The sequence below is a fragment of the Eurytemora carolleeae genome, unplaced genomic scaffold (genome assembly GCF_000591075.1).
Source record: "Eurytemora carolleeae unplaced genomic scaffold, Eaff_2.0 scaffold118, whole genome shotgun sequence".
In the NCBI taxonomy this organism is placed as follows: domain Eukaryota; kingdom Metazoa; phylum Arthropoda; class Copepoda; order Calanoida; family Temoridae; genus Eurytemora; species Eurytemora carolleeae.
This window is the reverse complement of record NW_019396343.1, coordinates 312,563-336,100: the sequence shown is the minus strand read 5'-3', so window position 1 is coordinate 336,100 and position 23,538 is coordinate 312,563. Positions and strand designations below refer to the sequence as shown.

General features: G+C 32.9%; 1 protein-coding gene across 9 annotated transcripts in view; it reads left to right on the top strand.

Moving 5' to 3' along the window:
- Positions 1–23,538, top strand: part of LOC111701328 (teneurin-m) — an 81,863-nt gene that overhangs the window by 20,360 nt on the left and 37,965 nt on the right. For 8 of the 9 annotated variants that reach the window (XR_002765181.1, XR_002765180.1, XR_002765179.1 and 5 more), the window contains exons 2-10: positions 8,360–8,469; positions 8,655–8,728; positions 11,991–12,099; positions 13,146–13,205; positions 15,105–15,236; positions 17,020–17,063; positions 18,246–18,327; positions 18,715–18,815; positions 19,728–19,841. Coding sequence is in view for 4 of the 9 variants with exons in the window: in XM_023472572.1 (XP_023328340.1) it covers positions 8,387–8,469; positions 8,655–8,728; positions 11,991–12,099; positions 13,146–13,205; positions 15,105–15,236; positions 17,020–17,063; positions 18,246–18,327; positions 18,715–18,815; positions 19,728–19,841 (799 nt within the window). In the remaining 5 variants the exon portion in view is untranslated. The remainder of the gene's footprint in view (positions 1–8,359; positions 8,470–8,654; positions 8,729–11,990; positions 12,100–13,145; positions 13,206–15,104; positions 15,237–17,019; positions 17,064–18,245; positions 18,328–18,714; positions 18,816–19,727; positions 19,842–23,538) is intronic. The other variant, XM_023472571.1, reaches the window with a different exon arrangement.

The following is a 23,538-nucleotide window of genomic DNA, read 5'->3' as shown; positions in this document are numbered from 1 at the left end:
GGGGGGGGGGGAGTAGCTTGAATACGTTAAAATTTTCGTAGATTACATAAGCAGGCACTTTTTTACTTCCATAAAATAAAAATATTTAAGTTACAAAAGTTTGGATCAAAAGGTTCTGATATAAATAATTTTACAAGTGAGATTTAATTCATACAAAAATATAAAAAGATTAAATTCCCTATTATTCCCTGTATATACTGCTCGAGGAGGAGGGGGGGGGGGGGTAGTTTTACTATTTTCATTATTTCATTATTTCGGGTTTTGACGGGTTAAATAAACATGATCAAGGGCGATGAAGGTTTCAAAGAAGAAAATGTTGAATTGAAATTTAACATTAAACAGTGTTTTTGACAGTGTGTTTTGCCTTTTATACAAACTAAGTTTAGTGCTGGATACCTTTAACCTTTTAAGGGGTACACAATAACAACATGTCCCCCGGATCCACCACTGAAGGAGGGGGAGTCAGGAATATGCACCCCCATTTACGTTTTTGTTCAAGATTTATCTTTCATCTTCTATATCTATACTTTGCTTGTCTGTCTGTTTGTTTGTATCCAATAAACGCCAAAAAGGCTGAACCGATTGGGCGAAAATTTTTGTGGGGCCTCACATGACCCCAGGGAAGGTTTATGTATGATCGAATTTTCAAAAATTTGCTTCTAACAAAATTTGATTTTTGAAAATTTTGAAATTCCACGAATTTTATTTAATAAAATCCGCCAAACTTTGTTTTACAATGTATACAAAGAGAAAATGTTCACAATTGAAATAGAAGATGGGCGCAAAGCGCCCTAAAAGCCTAGTTATATAAACTTTGCTTGTCTGTTTATATTCAATAAACGTCAAAATGGCTGAACCGAACGGGCCCAAACTTTGTGTGGGACCTCACATGACCCCAGGAAAGGTTTATGGATGATTGAATTTTTAAAGTTTGTCTCTAACTTATTTTTTTACAATGTATTCAAAGAGAAAATGTTTACAATTGAAATAGTAGATGGGCGCAAAGGGCTCTAAATGCCGAGTATATATATATCAAAGTACTTAGGCGATATTGTGGTACTCTAAGCTTAAGGATTTATCTTAAACTTTCAAATAGAAGAAATACACTTTTTTGAAAAATATCAAAGTTTTTCTTCAAAATTGATATTTAGAGGAGATACTTGAGATAAACGCAGGAAATTAAAATAGCGGAAAGTATACAGTTTGGCGGGAAAAAGAAGATTGGTGGAAATGTGAAGAAAATTGCGGAAATTGATCACATAAATCCACGAGATTAATTTGCAGGCGGGCCCAGGGAATGATTTAATGCTGTATGGTATAGGTTCAGGGTACTTGAATATATTTTCAAGGAAACCTAAAGAAAAGTAATATCATTCTCTGGCATAAAAAATCCATTAGATTTGATTAAGAAATAATCAGATTTCCCCGAAAAAGGAATGGGGGGGAGGCGGTGTATAAAAAGCACAAGGGGGGGGGGCCTCGAAAACATGGCTCCGATAAAGTAGAAACAGCTGATAATGGCTGAAATCTATTGTAATTGGATCATTTGGCCCCTAAGTAGGTGGAGGGCCTTTAGAATTTAAATAGGACCTAGTTCAAGGCAAAAACTGGCGATAAAAACCGAATATGAATAATAATGACCAGTGTTAAATATTCTTCACATTTTTAAAACAAATTTTTGTAAATTCGTCTAGTCTTTTGTTATTTTTTTTGATTTTTTGTATGTTTTTTCCCTTTCTCTACATCTTACCAGCCCCTCCCCCCTGCAACGCTGAGGTGATATGTCTATTCCAATCTCTTTCAGAGGTTTGAACTAGCTACGGCTATCAGTTTAGGTTATCTATCTTTTTCAATTTCTATTCAACTTTTCAAATCTTTTTCAGTCCTTGCCCTTTCTCATTTCTTTCACTAATTTTGGCCTGGAGAGGGCGATCAATCACTAGTACTTTACCCAAATAAATCAGTTCATCAATTCAAACCGTCAATAATGAATAAGTTTCTTTATTCATAAGACTCGGATTTCATTTAGACTTCTCTAATAATGATATTGATTGTTTGTGGGAGTAAATGATGTTAGTGTGTTTGTTGGTATACATGCTGACCTTTAATTTTTTTCTATGGAAAAATATTAGTTTAAAATATGAAAACTCTAAAAAATAAACAAATTTCTCTGAGCCCACAAACATACAGTGCAAACACTCACAAACAGAAGCACTGGGGTTAGAAGCGATAAAGCGGAAACCGACACCTTTCATCGTAACAAAGGGTATTTTTATTTCTAGTTAGGTCATAAAAACTGAATTGTTTACATCCATGCAGTTCGTAATAGGACCAGGAAACATGAAACAAAGTGATAAGAACAACAAGGAAATCTCAATAGTTAAAAACAAAGTAATAATACTTCAAACGTCAAATAAAACCTACTTGTCAAAAGATTACAAAAATTAACTTACAAATTAACTTACAAACCATTAAACGCAAAAACCAAATTACTCTATCAAACTAATTTACAATAAGTAACAAACTAAGTAAAAGAAAAGAGATGATATGAACTCAGTAGAACCATTGGCAATGTTATTAGATTGGTTTGACTTATTTAATAGATCTCCGGGTAAAGCTGGGTTTCCAAGCTAGTACAGTACATATATTTGTAACTGTATAGTATGACAGTTATTTAAATGACATTGATTAATATAAATTGTAATGTATATGTATGTATATCTCAGCATCTTGTTTGTCGTTTAAATATCAGCGGCCTAACACAGAGCTTACTTTGTTCCCCAGGAATTCAAGGGATTTGACTTGAGAAATATTATGAAAGAAGGTGTGAAGGGAAGGGGGGGGACTATGTTATGGAAATGAATAAAAAAATAGAATTACTGTTTCCTGTTTTTACACGGGGATTTGATTTCGCACTGGGGTATTAGACTTTCATCCATACCCACCCTTTTCCTTTTATATTCACTCCCATTTCCTCATCAATCATCCTTTTCCCTTTTCAATTGGTCCCTTTTCTTTCCCTGATACATCTTCTCCGTTTAATCTTTAATTTTTTCCATGTTTTGGTCCTTCCCTTATTCCTTTTATAACGTTTGTATCCTCACTTTTTCTTATCCTTTCTTTTCTTTATTTAGTCTCGCCCTTTCCTTTATTTATTTCATTCTTTTTCTTTTTTCTCTTTTTCTACTTCTTTTTCTTTTTCTTATTCTTTTACTTTTACTTCTTGGATGAAGATTGTTAAAGGTTTGTACTGCCCTGTAAGTTTGTTGATTTCTAGATGGGATTAAATTGTCTCCCAGTGTTTCATTTAACTTTATTAAAGAAGTTGCTAGCTTTAATAGCACTATCTATCTTTTTATCCATCTAACCACCCATTTCGGCAAAGGTTTTAGAGCTCTAGATAGCTTTAAACTCTATTTCTCAATGTATGTGTGTTCTATGTTGAGCAGACCGCCAATATATTACGATCATATCCGTTTAAAGAATCCTAATAAATATGATTTATCGTTTCTCAAACTTCTTCAAAATTCCCTTTTTAAACTTTGTTCAAGAACAATGTTATGGAAAATGTTGAAAGTAATTTACACTTTTTATTGCTTTTTGATATTTACATTCTTGTAATTATGTTGGATCTTTTCTTTGTGGGGTATTATCATATCATATCTTATAGTATTGCTACTTTTCCTCCTCCCCCTCTTCACCCCCTTTTCCGATCCCCTTTCCTCTACGATGTCTTTACGTTACTTTATTTTCGCTTGTGTAGACAACTTTTGTTCCTTTAATAGTTCCTGTCAGACAATATTGACAACAAATGTTGTTATGTATTTAAAAGCATGCTGAGTATCATGCAAGTACATAGTTGTCATGCATTTAAAAGCATGCTGAGTATCATGCAAATATATAGTAGTCATGCATTTAAAAGCATGCTGAGTATCTTGCAAGTATATAGTAGTCATGCATTTTCATTTATCCGGTAGTATTTTGCAAATGCATTGTTGTCATGCAGTATGAAGCAAACACTATCTTATCATGCACTGTTATGCATGCTTAGTGTCATGCAAAAACTTTGTTGTCAAGCAATGTCAGGCATTTTGTCACACATTTGTATCATGCACTTTAACGGTCGATTTCTATGATGGACAAATTGGACATACACTGTTTTGTTTTTTCCCTGAGTTGTAATGATAAATTCTTTATCATGCAGTTTACATTCTGCATTAAAATAAAGTGCAATGACATACTCGATCTTGTGTTAGTATTCCGTATCTCTTAAAAATGTTTATTACAAGTCAATGCAAACATTTTTTTGAGCCAAATTTTAACATTTATGCTGAAGGTACGCATTTGGGGGTAAAAATGTCATGTCAATTACTGTGTCATTTTAGATTTTTTTTCCATTTAAATCTTGGACAACTTGCCTATACCTTTTTATTTTCCCCCTTAGTATATTATTTTTGTTTGAGGTATAAACTTGAATGCAGTTCCCTGGGTTTAAATAGGCTTACTTGTATTGCTTAGTATACCTTCAGAAAGCTGATTATTTACACATTGTTCTTTTTTCTTTGTGTTATAATCCTCTACATATTGTAATATATATATTGTAATATATGCTCGCATCTTGCAGATATTTCTATACTTTACACAATAAAGCCTTCTTTAGCAGGGAAATAATATGGCCCCGAATTAATATGAACCTGCCTCCCCCCCCCTTGCCATGTACATTCACACAGTACACAAATGTACACAAATTTTTCAAGGTTAGGTTAGGTTAAAATCTTAAAAGGAGTAGGGGGGGGGGGTCAGGGGATACTGTCTTAAAAGTTACCAAAAATAGGTCTTCATACAGTCTATAAATGCTTTTTTTCTGTATAATTTATCTCTAGCTGTTGCTCCAGGTTCTCAAGTTTGGCTAAGTTTGGTGAAAACATGTTTTTATGTCTTTCATAATTTTTGTTTTTAAGGTGGTGTTCGGTTTCCATATTTGTTTTCAGAGAAAGGAGAGTTTTCAAGAAAACATTTAAGATATTGAGTGGATTAGGAGGAAAAAGATTCAGAATAAGTTTTATTAGTGCCCTACAGGAATCACAACGTTTAGACGAAACTTTGGTGGCATTGGAAATGATTTGATGACTCGTTTTAATTTTTTACAATTTGTTTTCAGTAAAAAAGGGAAGATCTTATTTTTCTGACAGGTAAACTATTTTGGTTAAAATGTTGTCGTTTTCAACAGTTGAAACCATTTTTTAATGCATGACCACCAAGAACTTTGTCAACAGTCTCTTTACAGTTATACTCATTATTCTATTAATGTGTTAGTATTAAGATTATTAGTCGGATTTCAAAATATTATTTTAAACTTTCATTAATTTCAAATTAAGTTTTGAAGAGCAATTAAATTATAAGTTCCTCCCTTTGAAATAATTAATGTGAAAATGCATTTCAATTAATTAATTTTAGTCTACAGAAATAACTTTGTTACTTGAGATTAAAGGATTCATTGAGTTATAAGGAAAAGAGTAAAATTAGAAATACAATTTTCTCCTTGTCGAAGGATCATTAATAAATTCAAGATTTATTTTTATTTTGAAGATGGCAATACCCGATTCACAACAGTAACCTTAAAATCTTTGTTTGATCAAGCAAGAATGATTGCTATCAATGCATACAATTTTTAAAACTGATTAATTTCAATTGTGGGTTCTCTACTGCGGGAAAACATATAGAAATTATCAGAATATAAACATTTTTTATCAGATAAAGGTTTCAAGTTGTAAATTGACATCTTTGCTTGGAGGGTCACTTGAAATTACAAATACAACCCCTTTTAAAAATATAAATAATATTGGGGAATGTATATAAGCTTAGTTAAACGAATTAAACATGGCATGATCTAGCGAACCAAGGGAGAAAAATATAAATAAAATTGGGGAATGTATATAAGTTTAGTTAAACGAATTAAACATGGCATGATCTAGCGAACCAAGGTAGAAAAAGAAATAACATTTCTGATTTGCTGGAAAAGGTACGACTCATCCTGTGTACCAGTTTCACTGCCAATTTCAGGATATAAACCCTTCTCATCCCTTACTTAATACTAGTAAAAGACCAATTTATATATGATGTATCTACAATGAACAAGATGTATGAAATACATAATGAATTCATTATTGCTTGAAAATACGGATATCTGTATTTTATGTCGCTTGTCGAGGTGTTTTTGTTTGTCAGTTTTTTTAAATTCATATACGTCGTGTTTGATTCTATATGATTACTATATTATTTCAGTTTTTTTTGTTATTGTGTATGTCTAAATATTGTAGTGTATGTCCGGGTGTTTGAGTGTATGTATGCCTGAATCTGTCTGATTTCATTTTGAGTGTTTCGGTGTATGTTTGTCTGTCTGAGTGTATGTATATGTAAAGATAAATATTTATTCTGTGAAGAAGAATATTAGAATATTATTGCAGCAGACTCGTAAATGTTTATTAGAGCAGTCACCTAGATCTAGCTACCTAGCTATTTAGCTACTTAGTTACTTAGTTACTTAGATACTTAACTAACTTAGCTACATAGCTTCCTATATACTTAACTACCTAGCTACCTGAACACAGAAGCTTAACCGATTATGTCCAATTTTTTGTGGTATCTTACGGGAAAGGTTTATGGGTGGTCAAAAATGAAGAATTCTGCCTAGGAAAAAGTGTCGAGTAGTTAATTTTTGTTTTGTGCAGTGTGCAGAACAGGAAAATCGGAACATTTTTATTTTCTTAATATTCAAAGAAAAAATAGGGGTTAGGAACGGCAAGAGCTTAAATTATTACTAAAAATGGGTCGCGAAGCGTTCTAAAAGCCAATTATTCTATATTTATGTATATATATATATTCCTTGAAGTTGGAGGACCTAATTTAAATAATAAAATAATCAAGTAATAAAATAATGTTTATTGGGTTACTGGACTAGAGTACAGCTGGTTCAGTGCTGAATACATAATATTATAGATACAAACAAATATGTATTCAATGAAAAAGAATATTTTTGTCACCCTGACTAATTATTTGTACAAATGTATGTGTAGGGGGTACATCATTTGTTTTTTTTCTCGTAATTACCTTTTCATACCTCTTATTTAATCTTATTCATTACTTAAATTTTGTAAACTGAGGAACTATTTATCCAAGGTATAGTCTACATACTTTGTATTTATCTATATATTTATAGAACTAAAATCTATCTATCTATCTATCTATCTATCTATCTATCTATCTATCTATCTATCTATCTATCTGAATGAAGAACCATCTATCTTGATGTCCAGCAGTTTTGTCTTCTTGTCTCTGTAAGACTGATCTCTACTCTCTAGTTTATACATTAACAAATTGATATCATCTGCACTCTTACAGTTTACAATACATAGGGTTGAATTCATATTTATCTATCTATCTATCTATCTATCTATCTATAAGTATAATTATAAAGGTATATTTGTTGTTGTTTTCTAAATTCTTTCTGTTTTCTACAAATCCAAATCTCGTTAATTAACCGATGTTTTGACGAGCCACCTCCCCCCTCCCTCCTTCTATCCACACCTTAGGTACTAGAGCACCCTGGGGCAATGACCCCCCCCCCCCTATATTCCAATCAGGATTTCGACCTGTCAACGTTTCTTTAGAACACCCATCAGAGTAAAAACAGTTGGAGAGATATTACATTTTAATCATGTGTCAGAACTGTGCACATTTCAGTGTATAGCTATAATATGACGAGGGGGGGGGGAGTGACCTCAGATTGGGAAAAAGTCATTTCTCAGCTGAACAGCTAAGATTAGTATGAAGCAAAAAGCGTGTCGTATCAAGCATTTCTAGAAATTAAACTCATTTTTCATCATCAGTATTTTGTCTACATGTGTTTTCTAATCAGAAATTGTATTTATTTTATTTATTCATGTGTTTCTATTTATCTATCTATTAGAGGCGTAGTCAGGGGGGGGGGGGGGGCACCTCTATGGAGACAAAGCCCCCCCCCCCCCCTGGACTAGTGAAATCTATGGATTTCAGGGAGTTTTCAGGCCCCAACGGGTGCTGAGGAGCCCCCTTTAAATAATGGAAGCTCCCCCCCTGGACCAATTCCTGACTATGCCCCTGCTATATGTATCTATCTATCTATTTAGCTATTATCTATTTGTTTAAATGCATTCTTCTATACCAAATAATATTTTAGCTTTCTGATCAACCTTTGATGTAACCCAAAAACCACTTTTTCAAAAAAATTCACTAATAACAAATGTTATAAATGTTGAGATGCAGCGACGGATAGTTTCTAAAAACATAAAATGTTCTAATTTAAGATGTTTGTTTTCAGGTGTGTGGTTGAGGGTGTGTGTGTGTCATGAACCGCTACGCCCCTGTAAGAACCAACATGGACAACGAGGACAACTATAACAGGGACGGAGCAAACTCTAACCATACAAAGTAAGGGTTGACGAGTTTAAGGGCAAAGACGATCTTTTTGATCTAAATGGTTGGATTCGTCCTCCTACACAGTACGCAGGGTGTCTCAGTAATGGGATTGGGAATTTATATTAAAAAAAGTCAAAATGTTAAATTTTGCCAAATTTAAAAAAAAATGATATATAAAGTTTGATCTCCTGCCCTAGTCCGTATGACCACCATGAGCTAGAAACTGACGCACACTATGAGGCACCTTCTTGTCTTAAACGCAACCCATCAGGTAAAATCAATCAATCAATTAATATGATATTATTAATGATCAGTCAATCAATCAATCAATCGACAAATGATTAAAAATCACACAGTAAATTGTTTATTCATAAAGATTCAATCAATCAATCGTTTCTAGTGTATAGTGACCTATTGTTTCGAGATAATTATTTTGATTAATAATTATTATTCAATTATATAATTAAACAACTTTCAAAACCGATCAGAACGGAGTGCGATAATGACAATCAATTAGAGCAATTAAATCATTAATTCAGCTTTTCACCATTCCTGTTCATCTAGATGTATGAGTGAATACATATTGTTTATATGGTTTTTCTTGTATTCTTCGAGGATTAATTGAACAATTACTGAAAAAATAATTATTTTTCTTGTCAACATGATCATAAATTCTACATTCTATCTTTTTATTTATTACTTTTTTTGTTTGAGAAAACTAATAAACTTTTATAGTACTAAATAATAAATTTGTATGCACACTATACAAGAGAATTGATTTGGAAAGTTTCATATTATAATTTATATTGAGTACAAAAGGCTGGTGCTATTGAACTAATAGCTGTAATTTAGTTAATTACTATCGTTATGTATACATAAACATATTATATATTTGATCTTTTTACATCGGAATTTTATTCACACGAAACAATTCACAAAAAGTGGTACAGTGTGTTCTGTGTGAAATGTTCAATTCTAAAACTTTTAATGCACGGTTTGCTTTTTTAAAGATGATTTTTATAAATGAGATAATTAAAAAAACAGTGCAGGGATATGATTATCTTTTAGGTATTTTACCCATGAAGTTAAAAAAAATTTAACGAAAATTTTTAATGTGGGGTGTTGGAAATACTTACTTTTGATAAAACATTTAAACTTGACGTATAGGTTTATATTTTTAGAACTTTATAAAAGAGCATAATGATGTTCTTTTTCCGCCAATATATCTAACAAGTACATACATACATATATATTTATATAAGTGTAATTATAGTTAACTAGACACCTAGTTGGTAGAATAGACAGGTTTCCTATAGGGTTCTATACAGTTACCTACAAACCTGTCTTGTTAAATACTTACTCAATATTCTTCAGTAAATACTCGTTTCTTACCCTTTCCCAACTCTTTTATTACCCCCCCTTCCTCCCCCANCCTCTTAACACTTTTCCTAAATCGCAACCCTCACTCACATGTCATTACCAGTTTTTGAATTATGCTATCCCTCACTCGTTTCCTTGTATTTTATTGTTTTTACAATCATGCTTTTCTTCCCTCGTTTCTCTGTATTCTCTTGTTTTTACAATTGTGCTTTCCCTCCCTCGTATTCCTGTATTATCTAATTTTTACAATGTTTGGTTTTCTTTGCTCTTTGCTCTGCATTCTCTAGTTTTTACAATGTATGCTTTCCCTCCTTCGTGTTCCTATCTTCTCTGGTTGTACAATTTTTGCTTACACCCCCTCGTTCCATGTATTCTCTAGTTGTACAATGTTTGCTTTCATCCCCTCGTTCCCTGTATTCTCTGGTTGTACAATTTTTGCTTTCACCCCCTCGTTCCCTGTTTTCTCTTGTTTTTACAATCATGCTTTCCCTCCCTCGTTTCCCTGTATCCTCTAGTTGTACAATTTTTGCTTTCACCCCCTCGTTCCCTGTTTTCTCTTGTTTTTACAATCATGCTTTCCCTCCCTCGTTTCCCTGTATTCTCTAGTTGTACAATTTTTGCTTTCACCCCCTCGTTCCCTGTTTTCTCTTGTTTTTACAATCATGCTTTCCCTCCCTCGTTTCCCTGTATTGTCTAGTTGTACTATGCACACCCTTCCTCGTTTCTCTGTATTCTCCAGTTTTTACAATCATTCTTTCCCACCCTCGTTTCCCTGTATTCTCTTGTTTTTACAATCATGCTTTCCCTCCCTCGTTTCCCTGTATTCTCCAGTTTTAACAATCATTCTTTCCCACCCTCGTTTCCCTGTATTCTCTTGTTTTTACAATCATGCTTTCCCTCCCTTGTTTCCCTGTATTCTCTAGATTTACAATGTTTGCTTTCCCTCCCTCGTTTCCCTGTATTCTCTAGTTTTACAATGTTTGCTTTCACTTCCTCGTTCCCTGTATTCTTTTGTTTTTACAATTGCCTGAAAATCAAGTTATGTTGTGTCCGATATATCGGCTTAGCTACTGCCTGAAGGCTTACCGGTTCTTTTTCATGCACATTTTCTTTAGAAATATGTTATAGAGGGAAAAGTTTATGGGGGAGGAGGGTAAACCCATTAAGATGTGAAAAGTTGGGCGGCTTTACTGCAAATGGATTTTGAATAAAAAACTATTTAAATTAAAAAATTTTAATATGAATTTCTCTGAGGAGTGAAATAATAAGTATGAATTATAGATCTGTCCGTTGTGAATATATAGGTCTTAATAATATTTCTTTAACTGAAAAGTTTTCATATTTATAATCATTATTTTAAATTAAAGTTTTACATCGAAACTTTGTCTAAAGATGGAAGATAAACTGCTACTTTATTCCAACTACATGACATTTCGTGCAAGCTAATCTCTTCGTTTTACTTCACGAGTTGCAACTGTGCAAACTTACTTTACATACATCATACATGCAGACTGTATAATCTTTAAATTATTCTATGGATCTTGATCTTCGTTCCAGTGCAGTGCAGTGCTGGTTAGGGATAAATTTATTTTTACAGTCGGCAACATTTGACCAATATTATAAATATAAAAAAATCTATAATTTTTCCCTTTTCAGTGTTTATCCGTTCCCTTCAAAAGTTAGGGTTGGTAAATTCTTGGTCGAGGTTTGGGTTTGAGTTGTATTTATCTATATTTTGAACCAGGTTGACATGGGTTCTGCCGATATTGGAAAACGGATTTATAAAATAGATTTTCTTTTTCTCAAAATATCATGTTTTCACCGAAAATCCATTCTTTCCGTCATTTGTCACTGAAAACTATCATTTAGAGCATTTTTAACATTGGTAAATCCAAGTTATGTAAATAAACTATTGTTTTATAATTTATTTTTAACATTGGTAAATCCAAGTAATGTAAATAAACTATTGTTTTATAATTTATTTCCCTAATAAAATGAATATATCAATATTGTTTATTTTATAAAATATTGATAAAAGAATATTATTCATGTTATTAAAATATTTATTAATATTTTTGAAACTTAATCTCTAATATTTACCAAAATATGAAATCAAGATAAATATAAATATTTATTTTTTCCACTAATTTTAGGATCTCTGTTTATACCGTCGGGGTTAGCGGATAGTCCTCCTAGCGAATCCACTTTGCCGCTAGAATCCAGGATCAAACATTCCGCTTATTCTCCTCACCATACACTCAGGTACACCGCGAGCACAGCGAGTCAAAATTTATTTAAAACTAAGTGCGAGCTAAGCGAGATGCTAAAATGGATGCAGGTCCTGGCAAAGTATATTTATATATTATTAGTTAAACCCATTTATCTACATTTGTCCCATTGTATTATTGTATTGGCTCTAACCCTCATCATTACATAATCAGTCTTATTCTATACACCTAGCAGACAGGTAGATACATTCAGACATAACAGAAGCACATACGTTCTCATAAAAGACATACAGACATACGATCGGATAAAATTCGGATATACATACACATTACACACAGATGATAAAAGTTGTTTTTTGCACAACTTAATCCTTCACAATTAGAGCCGAATATTTTTGAAATCTCAAATCATAAAGAGATTAAATAATGGGTTTAACTTATACCGGTTGCTTCAAAGTTGATTTTGTTTGATTTTAATTCTTGTAAAATTTTCATTTTTGTATACGGAGAGTAGAATCAGCTGAAAACATTTATTTTGGCTCTATTTTGAGTATAACAGATTTAGCATGACGTGAGAAACCTGTCTGATTGTATATTGATTCTCAGTTGAACAGAAATCAAGTGAAACAAATTCTTTTTACAATCACAGTACACGCAGCATCAAAGTATATATGTTTGCTCTGTAAATTCTAATCCTCTGTGGACCAAAGAAACGTTTGCTCTGTAAATTCTAATCCTCTGTGAACAAAAGAAACGTTTGCTCTGTAAATACTAATCCTCTGGACCACTAAAATGTTTTCTCTGTAAATGCTAATCCTCTGTGGACCAATGAAAGGTTTATTCTCTTATCTACTGTACCACTCAACAGTAACAAACACAATCCATACTCTCACAGAAAATACAGTCTAAATAAACTGTAAACACCCACCTTCCAACCCACATTGGGGAAATTATAAAACAATTTAAGTTTTTAAAAAAATTCTAAAAAATTCTGCCATAAAATCGTAATTTAGTTGTAAAAAATGTTAAAAGAAATCATATTTTTATGTTTTGATAAATCTCATGTTTCTTTTATTTTAGAGCATACAGTCCACACGAGACAACAAGTTCAAGGCTTGAAAACCTCTACACAAACTCATCGTAAGTTAGGGAAGGGGAGGGGAAGAAATGGGAAGAAATGGGAAGAAATGGAAATAAATGGGAAGAAATGGGAAGAAATGGGAAGAAATGGGAAGAAATGGGAAGAAATGGGAAGAAATGGGAAGAAATGGAAAGTAAAGAGAAGGAAATGAATGCAATGGAAAGCCATGGAACGGGAAAAAAGGAAACAAATGCAATGTGAAGGAAAGTAATAAAACTAGAACAAAGATGGGAAGCAGAGGGTTAGAAATTGGTTGAAAGAAATGGATGGGGAAAGGATAACGGGACGACGAAAAAATAAGAACATTTTGGTATTTTTGTTCGATCATACATTTCAGTGTTTGGGTCTAAAAATCTAAAAAAATCGCGTTGAAACTCTAATGCTGTTTGCGGATATGTTGTGGATATTCTGGAAAAGTTGTTTCCAAAATAAATGTGGTTTGAGTAGATGAATATCTAAGCTACCTGTTATGCCCATATAAAGGAAGGGTTAACGTGTTATTTATCTATTATGTATCCTACACTTATCTATCTTATCTATTCGCACTATCTCGCAGGGTTCCTATCCTTATCTAACAATTCCTTAGTTAGCTAACTAACTAGCTATACCTTTGATAGTTAACCATATAGCTGTTACTTGGTTAGCTAACTATCTATCTGTTACTTGTTAGCTAACTATCTCACTATTCTTTGATTAGCTAACTCAATCACTATTCCTTGATTAGCTAAATAGCTAACAATATCACTATTCCTTGGTTATTGATAACTATCTAGCTGTTACTTGGTTAGCTAAATATATAACTATTCCTTGGTTAGCTAACTAACTAGCTGTACTTGGTTATTTAACTATATAGCTGTTGCTTGGTTAGCTAACTATATAGCTGTTACTTGGTTAGCTAACTATATAGCGGTTACTTGGTTAGCTAACTATATAGCTGTTACTTGGTTAGCTAACTATCTAGTTTTTACTTGGTTAGCTAACTATCTAGCTGTTACTTGGTTAGCTAAATATCTAGGTGTTCCTTGGTTAGCTAACTATCTAGCTGTTACTTGGTTAGCTAACTATCTAGCTGTTACTTGGTTAGCTAACTATCTAGCTGTTACTTGGTTAGCTAACTATCTAGCTGGTACTTGGTTAGCTAACTATCTAGCTGGTACTTGGTTAGCTAACCCATTTTCATTCTTTAATTCATCATCTTTAAACAATCTTTCAAACATCCATTTTTTTTAAACCATATACGTTCCATTCAACCTTTTAAACGTCTTTCATTAATTATTTACACATCTATCCGATAACTTCATCCTCTCTTCATATTGCTGTGTTTTCCGTTTTTAATCCATTTTAACATTTTCTACCTTAGATAACCATCTTATCTATCTATCTTTCTATCCATCTATCTATTTTTCTATCTGCCTGTCCAACTATCTATCTAAATATTGAAACCATCTATTCCATCCTATCTATCAATCTACCTATCCATCTATCTATCTATCCATACTTTTGTATCTGTCTATCTATTAAAACCATCTATAAACTATTCCCCAGCCCTATCTATCTATCCTTTTATCTTTCTCTCTATTTGAATACCACAATAAAGTTACTTAATTCAATCTTGAACTACAGATAGATTTAGGGGGATATATAATCATCTATTCATCCATCCACACTTTTTAATAATCCATCCATTCACATTTTTATCATTTGATCCGTTTATCCATCCGGAATAAACCCGTCTACCTCTATATAGATCTCTTTACGGAGCATCTAACTAAACCATCTCAGTAATTGAACCAAGGAAATTTTAAGATCAGGAAATATCTGCTATGTCTTGGTTTAAAAATATAATGAAAAATATTTTCTCTTTTGAAGTTTCTTTTATTTCAATATATTTTGTCCAGGTCTGTTTACAATGTTGGTTCCCTGGGAACTCGGTTAGGGAACACACTACTGAGTAGGGGTGGAGTAGGAGGCGGAGCTAGTCCAGCCCGCTCACCTAACACCGAGAAATTTACAAATCTAGACACATCCAGGTATTGTAATCAGGGGGTAGGAGGTAGGAGGTAGGTTGTCCTTCCCTCCTACCTCCTTGTCCCGCCTAGCCCCTCCCTCCTTCCTACTTATCCCGCTAAGCCCCTCCCTCCTACCTCCTTATCCCGCCTAGCCCCTTCTTCCTTCCTACTTATCCCGCTAAGCCCCTCCCTCCTACCTCCTTATCCCACCTAGCCCCTCCCTGTTCCACCCTCTGGCTAGATTTTGAATACAATTAATCAATCATATGTTTTCCTTCCTAATCCTTCCCGTCCTCTCTCTCTACCCTTACACTTTACAACCATTACTCAACGTCTTTCATTTTCAAACCCTTCTCATTCTTTGTATTCTTTGTACCCTTTCAAGCCTCAACACCCCATTCTCTAGCTTTTTGAGAATATAAGAATATACCCGCATCTTTTTATAGTTTTGTTTCAGTCTTTTGGTTTTATCTCCATCCCTAGTCATGTAGTTGGGTTGTTATTAAAACTTTAATAGGTTTCGTATCCCCTGCTTTAGTCTAAAATAATGATCATGGTTTACCCGTATACTCACCCTGAAACCTTTCATTTCTTTTTTAACTATCAAACTTTCTAGATATAAAAGGTTTATTTTGAATTTCCCCCTCTGTTACAGAACACAATGGGGTATTCTTTTTATTCAAAACATGGGTGTTAACTTAAACACCTTCCTGCACAATAAACACTAGCCAGCCAATATCCCTCTATCCACCGGTACTGCCCCCTTTCGATAGCCTCCCCCCCCCCTCCCCACCTAAATTCCTTAATATCACCTGTCGAACCTTAAACAGCTTGTACACCAAGCTCTTCAAGTATCTTGTCATCCTCAATCCACACTCTTCTTTCCCCGTCCTATAATACTCCTTCCCTTCTTCTTTTCTTGAACCCTTTCTCCGTTCTATCCTTCTCCTTCTCTTCTTGTCTTGAACCATTTCCCCGACCTATCCTTCCCTTCTTCTTTTTTTGAACCCTTTACAGGTTTTAACCTTCTTTTCCACTTCTCATTTTCTGAATAACTCTTCTCCGTTCTATCTTAATCCTATCCTGTTTATTTCCTTAGATAACTCTTCTCTGTCCTATCCTAACCTACCCTTCTCATTTCCTGGATAACTCTTCTCCGTCCTATCCTAACCTATTCTTCTCATTTCCTTAAGAACTCTTCTCTTTCCTATTCTAATCTGAGAACTCGTCTCCTTCCTATCTTATCCTATCCTTCTCCTTTCCTATAACCATTTCCCCCTTCAGCCTTTTTGTTATGTTCTTTACCCTCCTTTTCATGTTGTCCATTCCTTCTCTATCCTGCCAAATATTTCCTATTCGGCCTGAAACCCCCCGTTGACTTTTACATTGAGAATTCAAATTTTTGCGGCGGAAAATTTATGGTTTTCCGATAAGCTTTTTGCATGAATAGAATATGTAAAGAAAATTAATTTTAAAGCTGAATGTGGGGGGGGGGGGGTAAGATATAAGTTCCAAATTTCAAGACGATATCAAAGTCATTAAACTAGGTGGGATCAAAAATGAAAATTCTGAAGTGTTTATTGGATGAATGGGTTTAAGTGTTTATGCTTCTACCCTCTCTTATCGTCTATCTCCATAAGGACCCTCCTATCTTACTTAACCCCCAAACCCTACCCCAAGCGTATGACCCATTTGTGATAAGATCATTCATTTATTGGATCTTGAAATCTGCACAACTGCAACAGTTAAAATATGAACAATAAAATTCTACAGTAAAATTCATTGATTTTTACTTTTTTTAAAGGTCTAATCATCTTCCTAACTATGGGTCCAGTGGTCATCTAACAGGTAACACATCTTATTTTTTAAACTGTTTTCCAACTTTTAACATTTACCCGATCTAATGTTGATTTAAGGCATGCTACTATATCGTATAATTTTATTTAACAAATAATTAATCTGTATTTATCAATTTAATATTTACTTTCTGAATATGATAATGCTTAAACAAACTAATTTTCGATAACACTAATTGCTGACAGCCAACCCGCATATCTTATTGATTTATTATCGATTTTTAATATAACAATGATTTGATCAATTCAAAGATTTCATGATTAAAAATTGTTCTTCAAAAATAAAATCCTTATCCATTTACTTTTTTATCTCACTTAACTTTTAAACTATCCTTCATTGTATTTTTGTCCTTATACTACCGTTTTTATGTAATTCTGTTTACCTTTTTTGGATTTCTTTATCCTTTTTTCATCTATTTTTGCTATATCTATATTTTTGCATCCATCTGAATGTTTATCTTTATCAACCTATTTGTTTGTTTCTATTATTGTATTGATTTACAAATAATATATGTTTTATGATAATCTTGTTTATTTTCAATATTGATCATCTATCTATCTATCTATCTATCTATCTATCTATCTATCTATCTCTATCTATCTATCTGTTTATCTATCTGATTATCTATCTGTTTATCTATTAATGTATCTTTTATCAATATTTATAGTTAAAATAAATAAGGCTCTTATCTTATATTAAATACACAAACAAAGGTCGAAAACGGGAAAGGGGGGCGGGGGGAGGGGTACTTAGGGCGTGTGATGGAGATTAGAAATATATATTAAATTATTAATGTCTTTCTACTTTTTTTTCAGTTGAGCTGCCTTTATGCCAGTTTTTGGCATTGTTTATTCAGCGAAGCTTTAAATACTATATCCTGATCCATCTATCTAGAAATACATTAATCTTTTATAAATAATAATTATATGAATAATTATTACAATTAAAGATCATTTTTCAAAGCTCACACTGGGTACAAATTGGGTACGGACAACGGAGTTTCATTTGGACAAAAATGACAAAAAAAGATTCTGTCGAGAGATTTTTGTCCTTCGGATTCTAAAAAGAATTTTGATTGAAAAATTAATTAGCCCAAAATTCTGATCTTCTCATAAATAAATGGATCCTAATCCCCATTAGATATAAATGAATCTCTAAAAGTGGATTGTTTAGTTTACCATCCCTCTACACATCCTCTACACAATGGTACTGCTAAACGACCAAACTCCACTAGTCAGAGCTCAACCAGCTTCAGGTAGATAGTTAACAGGGATAATTATATATTTTTTAATATTGGTCCCACCCCTCTCACGAAGCATCTTTCCTCCATAATTTTCGTGTTTTTTTATCGCTTTATTTGGGAAAAATTCAATCATGAGTAAAAGGTATTAAAATACAGAGGGGAAAGGTACAAAAGTTCAATTATTCATAAACCATGCTCTATGTAAAAAGGTGAATATTAGAGTATTAGATTTTATATTTTAAATCTTGGAGAAAAGAGGATACCTAGCTTTGGTTGCTAGTCTTGAAATGGATACTTTGTATCGAATAATAATAAGTTAAAACACTAAAATTCAAGAAGCATGGAACTGTTGAAATGTTCCAAGATATTTTATTTGAAAACATTGTTCCATTGTTCCAGGCTGAAATCTGATTTGTCTGGAAGATGTTCCTGGAAGTTTATCGCCATCTTCTTCATGCTCTTCAGCTTCCTTCTTATCTCAGCACTCATATACACCGCAGGTACTCATTCATTCATTCATTCATCCTTTCATCCTTTTATTCATTCATTCATTCATTCATCCTTCCTTTCATTCATTCATTCATTCATCCTTTCATTCATTCATCCATTCATTTATCCTTTTATTCATTCATTATTCATTCTTTAATTCATCCTTTCATTCAATTATCCTTTCATTCATTCATTCATTCATTCATTCATTCATTCATCAATACTCGCCTTCTGTTGTATTCATTTATTCATTTATCAATAAAGTGTACTAAAATCCTCATTAAAAATTCAATTGCAATTTAAAGTTCTCAATCATTGACATTTACGTATTCTCTTCTGTAAACTATTTCAACGAGATATAAAAGGTTTATTTTGAATTTCCCCCTCTTTTGCTCGTCATTTTCCCCAGGGTTGGGGGGGGGGGGGTTATTCCCTTGTGCAGATCTTTGAATAATTAAGGAATATTCTCCTGATAATGCACACATTATTAACTATTCAAACATTGGGATGGAAAGTAGGCGGAGCAAGACTAGGAACAAATAAAAGTGGGTTTAGTGTAAAGTATGGGTGGGGGTGGGGGTGAAGTAGGGAAAGGGAAGCATGTGCTTCAATAGCAACCTCGGAGAAGAGAAAAACTTAGTAATTAATTTATTAGATTTGCAAACAGGAAGAAAACATTTCTAATTTACGTTACTGTGAGATAAAAACAAGTGAAACTCCTTGATATTGTTTACTGCATCAACTTTAAAATTGAATTTTATCAAAGGGAATTTTTTTTAGAAAGTTTGGAATTTTTATTTTTGTCAACGAAAGAATACATTTTTTTGTCAAGTCATTTCAATTTTTATTGCCATGATATTTAAGTTATTTTTATTATTATTATTATTATAATTATAATTATTATTATATTATTATGTTTTTAGCTTCAAATCTGATAATGCGTGGAGTAGGAGGACTGGAAAATGCGCAAGCGTGCGCGGTTATAGAAGACAACGCGGCGAATGCGCTTGATGGCAGAGAGGATATTCTTAAATCAGGTATTTATGCAAACAACATTATCCATCAATTTTAGGTTTGATTCATTTTAAGAGGTTAGAAACTAGTTTTATTCTATAAACATTTCTGGATTAGGGTTTGATAAATGCAATAACCTATGATCTATCCGACATTTTGTTTAATTATATTCTTTTTGATTCTTTGATGAAACTAACTGTATCCCCTAAGAAGATAAACTATCCTGAATGCTTCCTCCCTCAATAAACAGAACTGCTGTAAACGATATATATCCTTTTATTTTATTTACCTTGTCACCCTAATCTTTCTCTTTCCTTTAATTGTTCATTAATACATTTAATCTCTAGTCACACATCTTTCTAGATCCAAGGCGTCTTAATTAACATGGGAATTCAGTAGACGATTGTTATGATGCACGCGACAACAATAGATGACTTCGAGTAAAAAGTTACATACGGAAATTTTTAGTCTTGGGATTTCCAAAATGATGTCTGCAATTTTTGTATTTTAAAAATTGACGGAGATATTAAGTACTATGAAGTTCAGCTATAGGATCCTATTTTGGAAAGCTCATAAGATGTGTTGTTTTAAAACACTCGTTGACATTTGTTAATTATTCGAAATCAATGACGATCTTTTTGTATTCTCATGTTTATTTTGAGACATCTTGAATCTATCTGTCTGTATAAGTTTCTATCAAACGAATTAGACTCAATTTCAATATTTATTCTAATCCAGGTTTATCTCTAACTTAAATCTTTGTTTAAATCCTATTCAAGTATTTTTTCTCTTTTAAACTTAAACTGTTAGAATCTGACAAAATCAGACAAAGACGACTTAAACAATATATTCGAGTCAATAAACTTTTACAATGGATTTGAATATTAAATATTTTTATTAAATTTTCATCTGAAAATTCTATTGCATAAACACCCCTAGTTGTCTACTGTTCAGTCTTCACAAATACAAAAGAGTTTTCCCCTCTTTTTAATTTGCACATTCTCCCTTTTCTCTTTTATTAAATCGAAAAAGTATTTTGCCCCCCCCCCCCTTATCCTTTGTTTAGTTGCGCCTATGCCCTCCCCACACATCCACTTATCTTATACTTGTTCCTACTCTATACTAAGCTCAATTCAAGTTTTTCATTGTTAAATAAAAAATCAATTTATTGAAGTTGTTTATCTTATCCTGGGTTTGGCTTACTTTCAATACAACTAAGGAATGTCCTCATAGAGAATTTTCTTCCAGAAAAACATAATTTTTTTGTATTTATATTTAAGAAACTGATAATTAGCCCTAGCTCTAATTTTCTTAATCCTTACTCCTTATATCTTTGCAACCTAATTCAGTACATCTTTTTCATTTCAAACTATTAATTCTTATTGTAGTAACAAACCAACAGGTTGCAAAGATATAGGGATTAGAATATTAGAGTTCTAAGCGAGTAATCCGTTCCTGAGTTCAAAAAAATATTACAAGACATCAGAAAGGCGGTTGTATTTTAATTTTTTATTATATCAAATTTCATTAATTTTCCAAATCTGCAAAAACATCTGGTCTCAGTTTTAATATTTCCAAAGGAGTGGAAAGCTGAATTTATGCCTGGTTATGTAGGGTGCTGTTCAGTAGATATAGGATAATATGTATAAATGGGTAGGAAGGGGGGGGGGAGGGATATTAATAATAACCAGTCAACATAGAATCCAACCATCAAACTACCCATCCATACCATACTCAGTAAACATAGACAAACAATTTCACCCTGAGCCGGAATCACATAGTGTGCGCGCGACGTGCACAGTCGAGTAAACATCAATTAATAAAATCATGTAAACCGTGGAATTGCTTTCGTAAATAAATAAACCTGACTGCACAATCTTTATACAACTGACAAACACATGAACGGACACACAAACATAAGAGTAGATTGATATTAATAAGAAGAATGTATAGTCGCGGATATATTGATAAATACAAATTATCATATCTCCAGGGGACAACACTTTGACATACACACATACACAGACATTCCACACCTAATGATCTTTTCCATATCATATTTGCAATAATAAAAGAAAATAACAGCTTATAAAGTAAAGATAGTTTATGATGGGTTAAATAGGAGAAGGAAATACCATCTTCAACTCGTTTACAGTGGTAAATTGAAAACAGTGAAATTTTCCGTTTTTAATGGTTGATTAAAATTTTTTTTGCGAGTTATCACAAAAAAATTAGCTTGATTATATATTAAAAAGATTAATGCTCACAGCTTCGTACCAAGTTTACCCTGATCTCCAGGCATTGCCGCGCATATAATACGTGCAATGACAAGCTATTACATTAGGTGAAGTATGTTGATCGTGTGAGACTCACATATCTTTCTTAATAAACTTGGAATCTAAGGAATGCGAACTAACATTGTATACAGACAAGATACTATCTTTACAGGACTTCATATATTTGTGTAGTAGCGAGGGATTGGTGGTAGATAGGGGGAGGAAGGGGGGGGGTATGATAATTTAAGAAAGGTGGAATATGGCCCTGAAAGTATACTGTTAAGAAGTAAATGCCCTGTAAGTATACTTTGATGAAAAATTTTTTTCACAAAAGTATACTAGGCTAAGTAAAATGCTCCTGAGAGTATACTTTGATAAAGAAACTGCTTCTGAAAGTATACTGTGAAGAAAATGCTCCTGAAAGTTTACTCTGATAAAGAATATGCTCCTGTAAGTATACTCTGATAAAGAAAATGCTCCTGAAAGTATACTGTGATAAAGAAAATGCACCTGAAAGTATACTCTGATAAAAAAATGCTGCTGAAAGTATGCACTGATAAAAAAATGCTCCTGAAAGTATACTCTGATAAAGAAAATGCTCCTGAAAGTATACTCTTATAAAGACAGTGCACCTGAAAGTATACTCTGATAAATAAAGTGCTTCTGAAAGTATACTCTGATAAAGAAAATGCTCCTGAAAGTATACTAGGCTAAGTAAAATGCTCCTGAAAGTATACTTTGATAAAGAAACTGCTTCTGAAAGTATACTCTGACAAAGAAACTGCTTCTGAAAGTATACTCTGATGAAGAAAATGCTCCAATAAGTATACTATGATAAAGGATATGCTCCTATAAGTATACTTTGATTAAGTATACTTTGATAAAGAAAATGCTCCTGAAAGTTTACTCTGATAAAAAAAGCTCCTGAAAGTATGCACTGATAAAAAATGCTCCTGAAAGTATACTCTAATAAAAAAAATGCACCTAAAAGTATACTCGGATAAAGAAAATGCACCTGAAAGTATACTCTGATAAAGGATATGCTCCTGAAAGTATACTCTGATAAAGAAAGTGCTCCTGAAAGTATACTCTGATAAAGAAAGTGCTCCTGAAAGTATACTCTGATAAAGAAAGTGCACCTGAAAGTATACTCGGATAAAGAAAGTGCACCTTAAAGTATACTCGGATAAAGAAATGCTTCTGAAAGTATACTCTGATAAAGAAAATGCACCTGAAAGTATACTCTGATAAAGAAAGTGCTCCTGAAAGTATATTGATGAAGAAATGAAAGAATGACTCCATAAAAGGCAATGACTAAAGACTGGGGCGTTTAGTCCGGTAGGAAACCAGGAGTATCCTGAGGGTTGATGATTTCTCAAGATAAACTCAGGGTGGAGGGATTATACACTGATAAGGTTCAGATGTCATAATATTGAGACGGCGT